At 30.6% G+C, this 19,434-nt stretch overlaps 1 protein-coding gene across 1 annotated transcript; it reads right to left on the bottom strand.

Moving 5' to 3' along the window:
* Window positions 1-50: 50 nt before the first annotated feature.
* LOC132732811 (rho GTPase-activating protein 19-like) lies at window positions 51-18,866 on the bottom strand. The gene is made up of 7 exons (XM_060719319.1): window positions 18,713-18,866; window positions 3,620-3,922; window positions 2,267-2,476; window positions 1,717-1,937; window positions 1,138-1,347; window positions 496-741; window positions 51-239 (listed from the first exon to the last, which is right to left on the bottom strand). The coding sequence occupies exons 1-7, from the start codon at window positions 18,771-18,773 to the stop codon at window positions 51-53; spliced, it is 1,440 nt and encodes a 479-aa protein (XP_060575302.1). The 5' UTR covers window positions 18,774-18,866.
* Window positions 18,867-19,434: the final 568 nt, after the last annotated feature.

The raw sequence follows: 19,434 nt of genomic DNA on the forward strand, positions 1-19,434 counted from the left end.
GCAAGACATGGTACAGTAATTTCATTTAACTAGTGTAATATTAAGAATAATCAGTAATAAGATAATTTAGAGATGCTTACCAGAGTGGGAGTATATCTGTTATCTGGGGTCTTCATGTAGGTAATGTTGGCCACACTATCGTCTATCATAATTGGTTTTGTAACACCCCAAGTCAGATCAGCATCTTCAGATTCGCACAAATCTCGTGACTTAGTTCTTGACAGGATTGGAAAGTGTTTCTACAAGACAAAATAATAAAACAATTGTAAAAATGCAAACAGAAAAAGTAAAAGATACTGAAAATAGGTTTCATTATCGAATATGATAAGAATTCAATTCTTTATTTGAAGAGCCTGTCAGTCTTATATTACTTAAGAAGTTTATTTTATATAAGCTTAAACATTACTAGTAAAAACCAAAAACTTATTATTAAAGATTTTATGGTTCTGTTTACAGACATCATGAATCTTAAAATGATTTTATCATTCTACTTACCTTAAGAGATTCCCCGAAAGTTCGGCTTCTGGAGTGTTTTCCCTTCTTCGTACTAGTAGTTTGAACATTACCGGCTCGGTTGAACTGTTTCAAGAGTTTCTTCTTCTTAGCTGACTCGGGCATGGCTTGGACGTGGGCATAAAGTTGGGCGAGGGCAACCTGGGTATCTTGGGCGGAGTCAAATTCTTCTGGGGATTTTCTCTCGGCAAACGTAAGGACAGTATTCACAGCACTAGAGCTACCATACTGAAAATTGGAAAGAACAATACTCATAAAGTACATTTATATTTATATATTATTTTTCAATGCATTTATTCAATATTTTTATGAATTTTATAACTGATTAATGTACTTTTGAACACAAATTATTCTTAAGCACCATTGGTTCGCATGAAATTTTTAATCTATTTTTCTTCTTTGAACCTCAAATTTCATTAACTATATCTTGCTACTATGACTAACGTAGTTGAAAAGATTAAAATTGCATAAAATTTTCAACTTTTTCTTTCTTTGAACACTAAAATTTTTATATGAAACTAAATATTGTTATTATGAATCAGATAGTAGAAAAGATATTGTTACCACATTATATATTAGTTATAAAATTGTTTATTGACTGATACAATGTGATGATATATTTACCTTAGCTTTCTGAATGTTGGCACGGTCATCAACAGCTTCTTTATCACATGTGAAAACATCAACATTAGGGTCTTCCATCTCACGCCAAAAGTTCGCTACATCTTCACCAAGTTCTTTCGGGACGGCAAACAAGGTCGGGGCTTTCTCGATCATACCAGCTATAGCCTTGCCTAACACTGGGGATACCGAGTGCATCTCTTCTGGTGTAAGCTATAAATATGTACAAAAATATTTAATTAAAATGCTTATTTGAATTTGCCGTAGCTATCAGCCTTCTTCAGTGGCATTTACAAAACACATAATTAAGTATACAAAACTTGAACACAAATATTTTCGTTACAAATCTGATACTGAGAAAACAATGAAAGACTCCTTATGAAATATTCAATTCCTTAGGTAATATTGGTGAAAAAAAATCATTTGAAAGAGTGTTGTGGAAAAAAAACATATTTAAAAAACCAAACTGGCAATGATATGTTGATTTCTTATTTTGATATGATTTCTTTGCATATTGTTACAGAATCTGTTTCCAACAGGCAAACTAATCAGTTAATCAAATTAAAAAGTTTAGAAATTTACCTTTCTAGGACATAGTAGACTAGGAGCAAAGACAACACCGAGGGAACCGGCGGACATCTTGTTATCTGGGACGTTGGCTGCCTTGTGGAGTAAGTCAAGTAAACATTCTAGAAGGATGGCATTTTCTCGTGGTAATAACAACATCAACAACTGTAAGGCTTTCATCTGCTTCTCACTGGCTCGAATCTTCTCCTTCTCTAGCTGACAGTGACTACACATGTCTAAAAATAGAAACACTGATATAAATATATACACATAGATAAATATAGAAAATATTAAATTAATGTAAAGTTATGCACTAAAATTTCATTGTTTATGGTCATATTACACTTGCTTGCAGGCACTGATCCATATATACCATTTCAACGTTTTCATTTTTTCGTATTTATTCCAGCACACTTTTTTTTTACCTTTCCTTACTTTAATTTTTTTAGCACCATCATTTTATACCATTCTCTCTTCTTTCTTTAATGTACTTAATAAAGAGATCAAAATATAGCTGCAATAATGATTATGAAAGTTGATATGAAAAGATTATTTCTTGACTTACCAACTATCTGTTGATGAGCCTCGTAGTGTTTCTGTGTAAGAAGTGGTTCTGGAAGTTCAGCAAGAAGTTGTTTTAGTACTGTGGCTACGTCGTGTGGTGAGAACGTACCATCGTTCAGGTTCAACTCGGCACCTTGGTAAATCCACTCTTTCAGAAGACGTTGTCGTGTAACATTACCGGTCTTACGGAACAAACCCTCAGTCTTCAAATCTAACATAGAAAAATAAATCATTTAAAAATTTAATAATAATTTTCATTTAAATTAAGAAAAATTTTTTAAATTTTATTATTGTGTTTTAACCATTTAAAAGTTTTTGGGATTTTTAGCTTTTTGGTAAAATTTCATGGGCCCTTCCAGTTTTTTATTTCATGCAAAGCAGAATCGAGGGAAAAAGAATTTTGGAAAATTTTTTGAAAGGGTGAAAAATCCTTTGCTTAATTTTGTTATAAAAAATTTATTTTTCAAATAAGGAAAAAATTTTTTTTTAAAACACCGTCTGATTTGTTGGGAAACATCAGCTTTTAATAAGGGTACTATATCCCTTTGACGGGAGGGCAAAGAACACTATACGATTGAAAAATTATCAAATAATCAGCAGATTAAAATTTTTAAAATATTTACCCAATGTCCATTAATTAGAAAAGAATGGACAATCCTTGACCATTACAATCTAAGGTACAGGAACACCTGGGTCATAAAATTACCAGTTTCATTGGTTTACCTCCATAAAAGTTTGTTTGCTGTTTATGTTGGACAAAGTTTAATTGGCGTTTTCATGTGTAATAAAATGTATAATGAGATAACATTATCAGAGAGGATATTTTCTTTTCCTCTTAGAGACTGTTCGATTTGTTTATTTTGCATTTAGATGAAACCTTGAATCACAATATAGGTCAATATTTGTTTAAGATAAGGTTGAAGCAGTAACAAGCCCATCTATGAGGTAACCATAGCACTTTTACACTATCTCCCTACTTTTCCTAGGCAAAGGTGTTAATATAACTCTTGAAACAAAAGGGTCTAATCATGAGAGGGAATTAAACTGTCACATTTGAAGAGATCCCTGTACAATCCTGGGCAGATAAAATCCAAGGATAACAGAAAGGGATATTTCTGCTACATCCATTACAGTTATATAACAGGGATAACAAGATTAAAGTTTCTAGTCCAATCTGACAGATATCACTATCCCTTTATCACTTAGCAATATTTGCACAGCTATTGTCTATCTATTTACCAGGCACTCTGTGTAATACAGGAGATACCCCTGCAGCAACTATCTCTAAATCAAGAATAAACAGAGCAAGTCTGGTCAAACACCAAAATATTCCAAATGCTTTTATAGTATATACAGTATATTTCAGTTGACACATTGCCATCATAGAAACATAGAAAACATATGAATCGTATATTATTTTTACCTTTTTTCTTCGTAGAGAATGGTGTAGTGGCTTTCTTTTTGTTGGCGTTACAATCAACGGCTGTTGAGTCCATGAACATGTCCTCCAACTTACTACCGTCTAGTTCTAGAAGGAACGAGAGATGCATCTTACAGAATGTCATCAACTTTTCTGGCATACAGTTACGTAATCGGTTCACATTCTTTTCTGCTTCCGTCTGGCCACGACGAACATCCGACGCAGACATGTCATTGGCTATAAAACAAATAAAAAATACAAGTTAGTAAACATGTAAAAGCCATTAAATTAAGTATATGACATATTATTGTTATTTTTTTTATATGTGTAACTGAATCGAGCTCTGCTGTGAGCAGATTTTTATTTTCATACCATACCATATTTTTTACATTTAATTAAGAATCTGCTGAACCCCTTTTCCTTAAAATTTTATTTCTGCTTTTTTATATATAAATATATTGTATATAACAAAATTCTGTAAAAATTCTGTTCAGAAATTTGACAAACCTCTGGTAATACATCTGATTGTATATATAGAAAGTATGCTTAAATCCATTATTTCTTTTTCATATTGTAATTCAAATATATTCCAACAAAATTTCACATCTATACTACACAACTGTCTACTCTGGTAATTTTACAGTCTTGATCACAATTCATGTCATCCAAGCAACTGACAGGTCATATGACAGGTCACATGGTTTCTTCATTTATCACAGTTACCCAATGGCTGTTAACCATTTTAATTAAAGTCATATAACCCCTGATCCTACAAACTGTCAAATTGTTCACACATTCTATGATAGGTGCATAAAAGGGGAAGTAACCCCCTGCTGATTGCTCATACACAACTTTTAATTAATTCCCTATTTCATCTTATTGTACAATATGATTCATATTGTTGCCTAATTAGAAACAACAAAAGAATACTGATTTGGGTGCTAAAGTTGGGTAGATAAGAGTTCAGAAAAAAGAAACAGTTTTCCTTTGGTAAGTGTGGAAGCCAACTGAGTATTAACAACTCTATGTGGGTATAAACGCATTGTGCAATGATCACATCACTGGGAATTTTTCCTTTGATATCGATTGAACAAAAAAATGTTACCCTTTGTGATATAATGATAATATTGTAAAGTCATACAGCAGGAAGATGAAATGTATTTAAGTGGGTATTTTTTTTTAGAATAATTGAATTATTTTGAATTTTAAGAATATGATGCTCTTGTTTATTAAAATATCCATAATTTTGAAAAACGAAAAAAAAAAATATATTTCACAAAATTATTTTTTTTTTAAAAAAAGAGGTAAACTTACAGATGGAAAGTGACTTCAAATTAACAGTCAAAGTACACAGTTTCTTGGTAGAATATTTCTCCTTCATTTTAGTAAATTTTGATAATCCAACACTAGTATTGCTTGTTTTATTTGGTGTACAAACCATTATGAAGATTTACACAAATATTCAGATATTTAAACTAACAAATTTTTGCACAATATGCCAAACAACAATTGTTACACTCAAGTTTTTAATTGTCACTCAATAGATTTTACTCAAATTAAGATTGTTAAACAATAAAATCGCATCAAAGTTTGTCAGCTTTCACTCAAACACTCAAAATTAATCACAGTTACTCCTTATTATTATTATTATTTGAACCTTGAATCTATGACACAGTTGAGAGTATGAAACTGATGTAGTACTGAGAAAAGTTTGGATGAAGTTTATATATATTCAGTAAACAATAAATTTCACACAGGACACACTTATCTTAAATTGTCAATTAATTTCAAACAATAGAATCAATTAAGCAAAGTGAACAGAACAATAGTGCCAATTAATGATATATACAATGTACAGTCTGTAAGTGTGTCTGTCTGTCTGTCTGGTCTCAGGTAGCAATTATCAACATTTATTTCTAGTTAAGTGTGAGACAATAGAAGGGACACTGGCTAGACATCTGGGTAATTTTATGGCAATTCACAACATTAATTATTTCTTTTGTTACAACTAATTTATGGTCAATATAACTTAAATGCTTCATCATAATTTTGTTATTCTGCATGAATTACAGAATGTTGCATTTTCATGAATTATATATTGATAATAATAATATAATTGATTTTAACAAATAAATTTGAAAATTCATGAGTGAAATTTTTCTTACAAGGTATTAGGTCAATGTGAAAGCCTACAGATCAAGTTAAATTATCCAATTTTACTTTTATAATTAAATTCATACAAAAATCAAAATTATACTTATCTTAGAAAGAATATATAAATGTTAATTAACGGGTCAAATTTGGCCGTTTAATTTTAAATTGCTGAAAAATAAAAACTGACAAGTAAGAATTAATTAAAAAATTTGGTGAAAAAAGACACATTACTGCCAAATTTTGTTTTATAAACTAAGGTAAAGTTTCCATTAGGTCTGTTGAATTACAGGAAAGGTTTACCATCTGGAAAAAATGTGTCAATATCTCCTAAGCAGGACGCAAATTTCAGTTTTTTATTAAAGTACCGAATGTTATTATGAAAAAAATGCCTGGTGAACGGTCTCATTTGAACAATTTCCCGAAACAGTATTTTGCTATATAAAATTTTGAATAAATATTTTTTATTTAAAGCAGAGATATAAGATCAATTTTTACAATTCATAGGGACCAATTACTGTATGCGAATAATATGCCAATCACTCAATTGAAAATATATAACACCTCATTAATATCAGACATGTTTTTTTGTAAATTCAATTTACGTAAAAACAATTATTCAGTTTTTAAGGATTTATTTTCAAGGATCCTTGAAAAAACATGTAACAGGTAAACTATGTCATGGGACAATTGTTTGAGAAATAGCCTAACACTGCTGGACATTAGCCTATAAAAATGTTGAATCAAAATACCCCTAACTTTTGTCATTTAAATTATGTTGTCCCTTATATTCAGAACTGAGAAAATCTTTTATAAAACATGTATCTTTTCCAACTTTAAATAAGTTCTATTCTATTATGTCATCAGGAAATAAAAGTAGAATATTGCAACTATGTAAATTTTTAGATAAAGCATTCGCATTAAGATCTAGTGTTTTAGAAACAATGCAAGAATTGTAAATTTGATATGTTTCTGCATTTTATGTGAACATTGTGTATTTGTATTGAATGTATTGAATGTATGTCATATTTCAAGTGATTTATGTATGTTTTGTATGTATTGCCAAAGGCAAAGTTTTGTCGAAAATGCAATAAAATTTGAATTGAAAAAATTGAATTGATAATTATTAACCTATAAATCTGTATTTTTTTAAATCAATTATCAAATTGTTTAAATAAATAACAAAATTAAACATGAATAAGAATTATTTTTCTACTTTAGGTTATAAGGTCATATTAAAGCTACAGTTAAGAATTATAATTTTACTTTATTTAATTTAATTGCAATACAAAAATCAAAAGATTACAATAATGTATCACTTAAGAACTGTTTAATTTTTAAATTTTGCATTTGAAAAAAAATAATCTTGACACTTAAAAGAATTAATTAAAAAACAAAAATATTTTGCATTTGGAAAAAAACAACAGCCAACACATTTACATTTGCAGGTAATTTTAAATAAAGTTTTTATAAACTGACAGGTGAGAAGTTGCACAAAAGAGCAATTAAGGTGGCTGTGAAATTACAGGTAATTGGTGTTACTCTCACTGGAAACAAAGTGTGATCAATATCTCCCTATACTGCTAATGGACTGACAAAATTTCTGGGGGTTTATTTCACTTAAAAGTCCACCTGACAGTTATTATACAACAAAGAGATGTTGCCTGGTGGTAAGGTCTCATTTGCAACAAATATCCAAACCAGAAACAGTCATGCTTTGCTTTATAAATCTGAAAACACTATTTTTTCCCCACTTTAAAATCGATGATGGTATGATAAGAGTCATACTTTTATGATTTTGCATTCAAAGGAGTACCAAATTACTAGTATGCGTAAACCTAATATGCAATCACTCAAATTTCGAAAATTTAGTATAATCACCTCATTAAATAAACATGTTTTTTGTATGGGTGTCAAATTTTCAAATTTATTCGTCCAGGAGAAAAATTTATTCAGTTTTTAAGGGAATATTTATTTTTCAAAAGACTCCTTGAAAAACAATTTGTTTTGAACAGTGTACTAACTACTGGTCAGGGTGAGGGACAATTGTTCTGGGAGACAATCAGCCCTAACACCTGCTGGACATTCAGCTTCTAAATCAACTGTCAATGCAAAAACACCCCTTAACTCTTTGCCCATCATTTGATAAAAATCTTTATGGTCCTAATTCAACCCTGAAGGCCCATTCAAAAATATGGTCAAGGGACAAAACATGGACAGGAAAGACTTTGCTAAGGGAATCATTTCTTTATCTAATAAAAATCTAAATTGTTGAAAAGTTAAGGCAAATTTTCCAGACAATGATACAGATCTAAGATAACAGTGACAAAGTATTTTCAATCAAAATTTACAACTGTGAAATATATGACCCTACAACTTGTTGTCATGGGGAAAGAAATACATTTAAAATTTTCAAATTTCACAAGTTATCAATTAATTTAATCATGTGTAAATCCTGAGTGAAGATAAATAAATATCAAGGGATTAAAAAATATAACTTAAATTGAAGCATAATTAAAATTAAAATTCTATACATTTAAATTCTTTAAATGGCAAGTGTCAAAGAATGGCGGATTACAGCTATCTAAAAGTTTATTTTTTCTTCTGCAATAACAATAAAGCTGTAAAAATCCTTATGCAAATTTCAAAAAACAGGTGTTTGGTGTTATCACAAGGTGTAAAGAAACCTTTCAGAGATGGTTTAAAACTCATCACTATAAGAGGATGAACAGAGATAATGGTTTACAAATAAGACAGGTCAGTCCATACAATAAGTCCACCCCTCTGACTTTTTAATCTGTGAAAACCTTTTGTTACTTAAAGTGGGATTTATTTCATCCCTGTTGGGGTCCATATCCAGCAAGGTGTTCCAAATACCAGTGACACTGTTTCCATTAGGGGTGCTAGGTGCCAGACTCAGCAAGTAACCTGACAGGGGATTTCACACACTGATAAAGGAAATAAAGGGGATCAAGTGACTAATTTCATCCAGACTCCCTATTAATTTGTCTACTGATCACACTTCCTGTCACTGAGAACCTTTGCAAATTATTGATACCTTTTTTTGTAATCATTAAGAATAAAAAAACACACTTTTATTACATGAGGTTACCAGCAAAAGTAAGCATTTACTCACATATTTTCACAATAGTGAACAATTAATTATCTAATTGAAACCAAAAAATCAATTTAATTGTGATATTCAACACTTTGCTTCGGAAGATTTACTAAGTCCCATACTTGTGCAGATAAATGAAGAGCTTGATTCAATTAAACAACTGCAGACACTTAAAGCATGCAGCTGTCTATAAGGCCATAGGGTAGTTGAATTCTCTGGAGTATTGCAGATGTGTAACAATACCAATTTCCAAGACAAAGCCCATGCCACTTAACCCACACAGCAAGTGCCCAAACTTAAATTGTCTGTGATATAATGAGACCTCTACACCCAAACAAGACCAGAATAACTGACCACCAAATACAGCAATGACCTCTGGCTGCCAATTAATTATCAAAGTTGTCCTTTAATCTGAATTCAAAAGCTCAAGTTCCTTTGACAAATTAAATTTAAGTGCTTAAAATAGAAGAAGAGAAAAGTCATCTATTTTGGTAACAAATTCATCTAATCTCAATTTAAAAGTTTTTTTATTTAATTTTCTCTGGAATTTCTTTTTTACTATTAAGTTTTCTTCACTATAATGCATTATTACTTCTTTCATCTTTTAATTCAAGTTCATAATATTCACTCAACGACTTGGGAACCTTACAAAAGTTTCTGCCTTCTTAACACTGATGTAAAGAAATAAACCAGTAGGCAATGATTTTTCAAACTTAAATCTATCAGCGACTCCAAAGAAAAGAGATTGCCACCATTACCACTTGTCAGCAATATGAGGTCAACATTCATTTAAGGGTTAGCTTTAAGAATTTCTAATTTAAATCCATCATCATTAAATTCCTGTAGAAATTCCTCAAGCAACAAAGACCTTTTCAAGAGCTCAGCATATTTTGAGAAAATGATTAGTGGATAATCTTTGCCCCTTTGCAAAAGATCGCCCATAAATTACCGGCCAGAAAATTGAGACATTATGACCACGAAGCATAATATCCTTCCAAACGGGCCCTTCAAAATTAAAATCATAGTTCAAATTGACCATTTTTGCAAATGTTCTAAGATTTCCTTTATTGAAGAGTTCAGACATGGGCCCAGCATGCTCTTTCTCACAGCATGCTACATTAAGTTTTTATCGCTAAATCAGGCCTTGAAATTTCTTCCAATTCACATCAAACAAATACTGAAGGGGATCATTTTCAGGAATCGTAATCAGATTGCCTTTTTCTTCTGTGAAATGTACAGGATTTGACCTTACTTCAAAGCAGATCTTGTTGACTTTAAATTTCCTGTTTTTATTCTTTTATTGCCCTCTCATTTCCATTTTTATACAAAATAAACATGAGAACACTGCAAGAAAATATCATAAAAACTGTATCTGCCATAAAAATGACAGATAAGCATCTAGATTAGACTTAGCAGAGGATCGATATAAATGATTTGTAAAGGGTCTGGGTATCTGTCATGAAATTTGAACTGTTTTTAATAGTTTTTAAGTCTATTCATGAGAGACTAAAATAATTATAGGGGAGATGGGGAAAATAAATTGTATTTTTCCTAAACTATCTATCATTAACAGGTATGCGATACCTATCATTAAGGTTTCTATAAATGATAAAAAAAATCCTCTCTTAAAATAATGATGGCAATTACATATTCAATGAAAAAAGAAAAATCCACAAACCAGACATTTAAGGGAAAAATGAGGAAATAAATTTAAACAAAAAAATGTAAGCCTTGATTTAGTCTCCCAGCATGTGAATAATTATCAAAATACAAACAATTTATATTAAATACTAGAATAATTATGATCTTTAAAAGAAAAAAAAAAAGTATATAGTTTTTGTTATTCTGTATGCACCAACCGAGCTTAACTTTTCCTTCGAAATGTATAATACACTGTAGATATATATGTATAATAATTATACTGAATGAAGTTTGTGTAAATCTGTTAAGCTAAGTTTCGACTAACTAAAGAATTTTAACAAATTTATATTTAACATGCTTGAATCCCTAACCAGTACAAATTTTTTTCATCTTTCCCAGATGACACATCACACATGATACCAGCTTCTGTGTTCAATAATCCTATTTTAATTAGAAACCATCTTTAACATTATAAATGGTAAAACTCCACAGATGAATGAAAAGATTTAAGGACAAAGAAAAGAAGGAATTTATTCATCAGCCTAGCAATTTTGTAGCCATCTAAGGCTAAAGCACTTCATATTTGACATGTTTTTCGGGTTATATTACCATTAGTTTTTGTGTTATATTACCATCAAAAGACCAGCTGCAACAACTGCATATGCAAAATTTGAAAGGTGACAAAAAACAACCGCCCAAAAAATCAAGCTTAATGCAATTTCATTTCAGTCTACTAGTAGCAATGTGTACTATTATTCCATTTCTTGAAAATGCACACAATATTCACACATACAAATAATATTACCTTATAATATAAATGAAATATTGAAAGTAACCCACCAGTAATCCAACTTATTGAGAAAGATTCTTCAGCACTCCATACCACCATTTTGATTAAAATATTGAAAGTTTAAAGTATTCTGTTTTATAACAAATTTAAAAACTTTCATTTCAGTTTTTTTTTGCACAAAGAGTTTTAGAACCCCTTATTTTCTTCAATATTTAACACGTGGTATAATGTTTAATTTAATCCAAAATCTGATGTTAAATCAGTCATTCAGTGCACACTTTTTTGACCTTCTGAAAAAAAAATCCTTTTAAATCCTTCCAACTGCCGAATATTTTATTGCAACAGTCTCTTTGATAGAATAAAACTACTAAGTTCAAATAAACTTCTCACGTCACTAAATTATTTTAATTTTCCACTTTAAACATCCGAGTGTTACAAATAATTGTCCAATTCATTTACTTTAATCAAGCCAACTCTCTAGAGTATGTGAGAACTAAATAATAATGTTTGCTTCTTAAACCTTCTCCAACAACTTTCAAATGTACTATGATACTGAAGTGTGCCTCAATCTACAATAAATAACTCCAGCCCTAGCTCCAGGGCCCCTGATCTTTTTCCAATACCAGCATACAAAATAAATTACTTGCTTGACTGGACAAACCCCTGAGGGAACTGATGGTACAGTTAGAAAAAAGGTTATCAGACTTTTTAATCAAAACCATTTAAAATCTACAATCCCAGGGAAAAAAGCCCCTTGTTCAATGGTTCATGAAGTGTATGTTCAAATATAGTCCCATGGGGTTTATAGTACAGTAGATAGGCAGACTAGATCTTAAACAGGCCCCTTTATCTGATCCTTATCTGGTAAAAGCCAATAGTCAATTATAATAGGAAATTATGGGGTGGTTGTTAGAGAAATATAGTGAGATACAATACAAATATCCCAAGGCTTTCAGGATACAATCATTGGGGAAAAATAAACAATAAACTACAATAGGCCAATTTACAGCCATAAAACAGCCATGTTTTAGTTTTTACAAGAGTTTACAGCTTTCATTTTCCTTATATTTATTTAATATATAGGAATTGAGGTGTGTATAAACACCAATTATAGTTTTATGTAAATAAAATTCCAGCAAAGTGCCTGAAGGACCCTCTTCAAGGTAGAAAAACAGTGAAGCTTGTCTAGACTGTAACAATAGTTGCATTTCTATCTTTTACATAAGATGCAAAAACTAATACTCAATTAAGTAATATTTATATTATAGTTTGTGATGTTTTCCAAATATTGTATTTTTTACAGTGTACAAACAGTGATGGGGTGGTCAGTGTGCATGGAAAAAGCACTTAGTCTTACATTTAAAAAAAAATACAACAACAAAAAACACAAACAACAAACAAAAGTCGACAACACAGTCATGAAAGCAATGCAAGTGAAGGGACCCAAAAAACTGATTATACCCACAATTATGCAAAGTTTATGGGGAATCCATGATTTTTGTAATTTATAGATGATTGAAAGTAAATTAATTAAAGCAATAAGAATGCTTCATACTTAAGCAAAGGCTTCATACTTAAGTAGGGACTTATAAAGGGGATCATGGTGCAAAGTGCATTTAACCCCTTGGATAAGCTCGTGTTTTACATTACCAAAATATTTTCTTACAATATATGACTCATAAAGTCAGTCTTATTTGTTTGTTTGTTTCATTTTACACCTTTTTCCAACAGTATTTCAGTCATATAGGCGGGTATTATCCTAACCATCATTCCTGGAGAGATACACCAGTACTAGACTACCTTCCTCCGCACTTAACTACCAAAGCATCTCCCAGGGATTGAACCCACGCCAGAGAGGTAACTGGATTAGTCAGTCAATATATCAGAGTATAATATTGCTTTCGGGCAGGAAGGCATCTGTAGTCTTTACAGTGATTCTCAGAGGATATATCATTTCTGTATGACTGTAAGATTGCTTTTATTACATATTTTTTCATTAATCTTTAATATGTTAAACAGACTGTAAACCATAGTTTGGTGTGTTTTAAAAATAATGTAATATTTTGGATAAACAACTGTATTACATGCAGTCATTCTATAACATATTCTAGCAATTTTTTTATCTTTGGGTTTTTAAGTCCCGAATGAATCAATATTTGGTCTGCACTAATGTCACCTTTAAAGGATAAGTAAAACTGTTGCTACCAACAAGCAAAATAAAGATTCAGACATAAACTTTAGGACATTGTCTCTGTAAGCTGTGATTGTCTTTATAAACTAAATTCATTTGTTTCACCATGCTTAAAAATGGACCTCAAGACTATCATAATGAAGGTAATTTCACTCTACATCAAAGCAATTGTGTCAAAGAAATAAATTGAAGAGCAAACTGGCAAGTCGTGAATTCTAATGACAATTCAATTTGTACATAGGGAATCAATGAGCACAGTGTTTAACAAGTTTCATTACCTGTGTAATGGGCTTTTGTGTTTTGTATTTGTACTAAAAAATTATTATTATGACCCCTGGGAGAAGTTTTTGAATTGTTCATGAACATATTCATGAACAATTTCATGAATGTGCATTTGAACAAGTTCATGAATGTGCATGAACAACAAATGAGACTTTTTTCTTTCATGGACAATTCATGAATCGATATATTCATGAATGTTAACGAACATATATTCATGAACATGTTCATGAATATCTTGATTCATGAATTGTCCGTGAACGAAAAAAAGTCTCATTTGTTGTTCATGCACATTCATGAACTTGTCCATGAATATGTTCATGAACAGTTCATGAATTATTCATGGAATTCTCGCAGGGGCTATAGACTACCTTCCTCCGCGCTAAACTACCAAAGCATCTCCCGGGGATCGAACCCACGCCAGAGAGGTAACTGGATTAGTCAGTCAATATATCAGAGTATAATATTGCTTTCAGGCAGGAAGGCATCTGTAGTCTTTACAGTGATTCTCAGAGGATATATCATTTCTGTATGACTGTAAGATTGCTTTTATTACATATTTTTTTCATTAATCTTTAATATGTTAAACAGACTGTAAACCATAGTTTGGTGTTTTAAAAATAATGTAATATTTTGGATAAACAACTGTATTACATGCAGTCATTCTATAACATATTCTAGCAATTTTTTTATCTTTGGGTTTTTAAGTCCGAATGAATCAATATTGGTCTGCACTAATGTCACCTTTAAAGGATAAGTAAAACTGTTGCTACCAACAAGCAAAATAAAGATTCAGACATAAACTTTAGGACATTGTCTCTGTAAGCTGTGATTTGTCTTTATAAACTAAATTCATTTGTTTCACCATGCATGGACCTCAAGACTATCATAATGGTAATTTCACTCTACATCAAAGCAAGAAAATTGACAATAACAAAAGAAAGAATGTCCATCCTAGCCACAATCTAATATGTTCTAACTTTTTCTCCATTTATAAATGTTTTCTCAGGTAATAAAAAGCACCCATAGAAACATTAAAATGTCACTTGCATTTTTTTTATTGTTTCAGGTAACCATTTAAATGTGTCCAGCAACTACATGTGTAGTAATTAAAATGTCCAGTTTTATAATTTTATTGTCTCTCACAGAATGAATTAATTTGGCTACTATCTTTAGTCTAGTTTATTGCAACACAACTTTATCTGAACTTGTTGTAGCCTTGAGATAATTCAGTTTTCATAACAACTTGACACCTCATATAATAGGACTATCATTTAAAATGTTTATGATTTCCCTTTTAGAAGTTTATTGCCATTTTTATGATAATTTTCTGCACTCTTCCTCCCCCTCAAGGATCAATTTTGGCCCCTTTTAGCTGCCATTTAGAAAGTTTTACAGAGATGCTAGCACCTTGATTTAAACCTCAAAACCATTAAATGGCAGAATTTATTTCAAGAACTTGAGTGCCTGTACATTAATAAAACCCAGCTGTTAAATTTAAAAATCTTTCACCACAAATTTATAATCAAAACTTTTAATACCTAATATTTTCTACCAAAATTTTCTACTGAAATTAGGCATCAGCATCTTATTTATTTTTTTTTATATTATTTTTTTATGTATTATATATTTGTTTTGTACAACAATTTGACAAAGTTCATGACTTTTATTTCTCAAAATAAACAATACCCATCTGATATATTAATCAGATTGACTGGAATTTAATTCTTAAAATAACATCATTGACAAATTTCTATCCCCACCTAAAAAAATCAACCAAAAATTGAAAATAACTGGCATCCACTAAAGCAAATTTAAAATGAATGATAAAAATGTCAAAATTTCCTGGTATGTTCAACATTTCTTTTTTCCCCTCCAAAACAATTTAACATTTTCAAATCCACAAGAAGTGATACAGAAGGTGATGATTATAAAGAATTCATCAATGACAAAAAAGACTGATAAGGTATAAATATTGACCTGACAAAAACCTGTCCCAAAACAAAATATTGTCCCTTCAAAACCTAGGGCAATCAATGTCCCTGAATTTAACATCAGTTGTTCAGACATATTGACACAAAGTTGCATAATTTGACAGGAAAGGTCATTGATAAATGTTTCAAGATTCTGAACTTTGTGTCAAACTGAAGCTATAATTTATTGTTTTGATGGATAAAGAGTTATTGATAATGGGTTATTGTGTTATCCGAAAAACAATCCAAAATATGACCCTGAAATACTCCGCCCATATATTGCCAGTTTTTAATATCAATCTTTTTCTTGTGTGAAAATTCAGAGCCTTAAATTTTGTCCTTTAGATTTGTATCTTGAGATGGCTCTGACACTTTTTCTTCTACTGAAATTTCTGCTCTTGATTTGTATTGTTTTGTTTGCTACCACCTCACTTAAATATGCTAATTTCCCCTTCAGATTGGTATGAAAAGATCACCAATGTTATGCCCTTTAACCCAGTCAAATTCCAATTAAAAAAGTAAAAGAAGTCATTAATGTAAATGATATGCTCTAGAATCATCAAGGAAAGGGAATAAGAACAGCAGCTGGTTATTTTTATATAGTCTTGAAAAGTGCGAGAAATCTGATGAACCATAAAACTACAAAACATTAAAAGAAACAAAAACATGAAACACCATCTGTGACTTCTTAATTAGTAATCTTGGTAATAGTAAACTGCTAATTTAAAAAAAAAATAAAACACTGTAACCAGATTTGAGCAATGAACTATCAAATTCATTAGAATTATAAGTACATTTGTCTGTAATAATCAAAATCGGCCTTTTCTAATTTAAGAAAATATGTTTTTTTATATATTAAATATACCCTATTTCCTATTATAAAATATTATTATCTAGCAATCTTCAAAAGATATTATAATAATTAAACCCATCTTAGTAGATAAATAAGAACAATACTGGTACTTATCAACAATCAGCAAGAAGCACCAGTTGTATTGTATTATATAATTAATACTAACTAGATGAAAGAGATGTACAATATGATAGCACTTATCACAATGATGACCATCTATTGTTTTAATTAAAACCCATCAACACCTTTACTAAAGATTGCTATCATACACTGATATCATAGTCGAAATAGTCTATAGGCAATATATTGTTTACATATCCAAGATCAACAAAGAGCAGCCAGGCTCTCTTTTTAACAATTACAAACAGCTGTCTTAATTAAATACAAAAAAACTTATAAGCATTGATCAGGGGCAGTAATAAATAATTGCAATATTTAACTTAAAATAGTCAAAGGAAACTGGAAAGATGCTTTTATTATTGCAGTTGATGACTGGTAAAATAACGAAAGTGTATGGTTAATGTTAATTAGCATGAATTCATTTCAGAAATTAAATCAAATATATCAGGGTTTTTCATCAAACTTACATTTTGTGGAACCGGGACCCTGGCTGGGATCCACAAAAGTATAACAAAACAGGGGCAAGGCAATGAAATATTCTATAAACAAAGTAATGGAGCCATGTGCTATCTTTAGGCCAAAATATTAATATGGATAACAGGAGATACTATAACTCACAGCCCAAAGCCTAGCTCTCAGCCCAGAGTACATAAACCTAACCACTGAGTTTATTTGTTTTCTTCTTACTGATTTAACTTGAAGTCTTGAGACGTGCTACTAACAGCTCTCTCAGGGCTGTATAGAGCTCTGATTACACTAAGAGTTAAAAGGCTTATCTGGGACACATGTGAAGACTCTGACAGGCTACATGGACAGTGAATGATCACATTCTAATGAGTGCCAGTGTTATGTAACATGGTGATTATAATTCTGTATAACCAGTAACCACAGATACAAAATGTTAGGATCATTACCCTTCAAATTTGAAAATGGTGAGACTGATAATACTTCAGATAACAAGATGAAGATTTAATGACAGAACACCTGTACGTTTTCATATCATGATAAATTTGGATGACACCCTCATTGAATAAAAATAATAATTGTGAAAATGTTACACAATCTCAGTATAAGAATCTAAATACAGAAAAAACTATTGGCAATTATTTTTTGCAATATTATTTAATTACCTATTTCTCATTTTCTACCAAAGGCATTTCTTGGGGATTAAATAGGTCCGAGTAAGTCATTTTTAAAAATACCAAAAAACAGTTTAATATTTAAAAGAATTTATTACTTTATTCCAACTTTTGGTCTAATCGACCTAAATACCTATCATCAAACACAAGAGGTCTAACCATTGGCATAATAGGCAAATTTATCGCCTTTTAAAAACCAATATATAACTGATTTTCTAGAGAGTCTTGGCCAGAATATGACAGGAAAGCTGTTACAAGACCAGAAGTCAGAACAGATAACTGATGATAAGGATCTTGAAGAGGAATGGACATGACCATGCAGGGAGAGGGTTATAAAAGTTTTAAAGATTGGAACAGCTGGATACCTGACACTATCAACTGCCCTCTTTAAAAAGATTGACACATTACACAACACAATCAAAACTTCATATGCAATATACACTCCTGTAGGTAAACATCTGCTTTATATCAATGAAACATCATTCAAAAGAAATCTTTGACAATTTGCATCATTTAAAGGTTCATAGTATCAATAGATTATCTCCTTATTGATGATTTTAGTCACCTTATCCACGATTTCTACCAGAGACTTTTATTATTAAATTAAATATAAAGCTCTTTGCTATAACTAATAAATTCTATAGATAAGGACTTTAGGTGTTTATTTCTTTTGCAATTATATGCATACAAAAGAAATAAACACTTAAAGTCCTTACTTCTTTTGTAATTATATCATCATTTATTAATTGTAAAGGGTTCCTTAGAAATATACCTTTTTTAATGTTATAATTTAGTATCCTAGAAACAATATGCCCACACTTAAATCCATACATTTTGAATATTGAACAAAAATATCACACTCTCTTCATATTCAGTATATCCAAACTACAGTAACCAGACTTAGACCAACATAGTGTATGTTTCTAAATTTTATTTTAAATTTTGATTTCAAGCTTGCACATGACAAAACAAGACAGGAGTCATTTAAATTATTTAATCCTTATGTTTGTAACTAACATTCAAACTTTACCATGTATACATTACAAATTACCATGGTAACCAGAGATTAATTTACTTTAATCTGAAAACTGGTGATAAATCCCTGATGTAAGTAAGTAGGATTTAACTGATTAACATTAAACAAAGTGGGATAATCTTACAACTTATACAAGTACAACTCAAAACTTTTCAATGTTCCTGAATGTCTCTCTGAGTAACTAGATAATTCAAATCTTAATCCTCTAATCTAACCATGCAAGTGTGCCGGAGCCAGTTCTCAAGCGCGGAAACCAATGTATGGATAGATAATCCCATTAATTTTTTAATCAGATTTTGTAACATTTCACATCATAAAACAAAACTTTAATTAACAATTGCTACCAATAATTATTTATAATTAGATAGATCTATATAAATTAAAGTCTTTATATAATCAGTGAAACAACTTCCTCTCCAAAACATACAGTATGAATTAACTTTCTTATGTAAAATTAA

The sequence above is a fragment of the Ruditapes philippinarum genome, unplaced genomic scaffold (genome assembly GCF_026571515.1).
Source record: "Ruditapes philippinarum isolate M1 unplaced genomic scaffold, ASM2657151v2 ctg3851_1_1_1_1, whole genome shotgun sequence".
Lineage (NCBI taxonomy): Eukaryota > Metazoa > Mollusca > Bivalvia > Venerida > Veneridae > Ruditapes > Ruditapes philippinarum.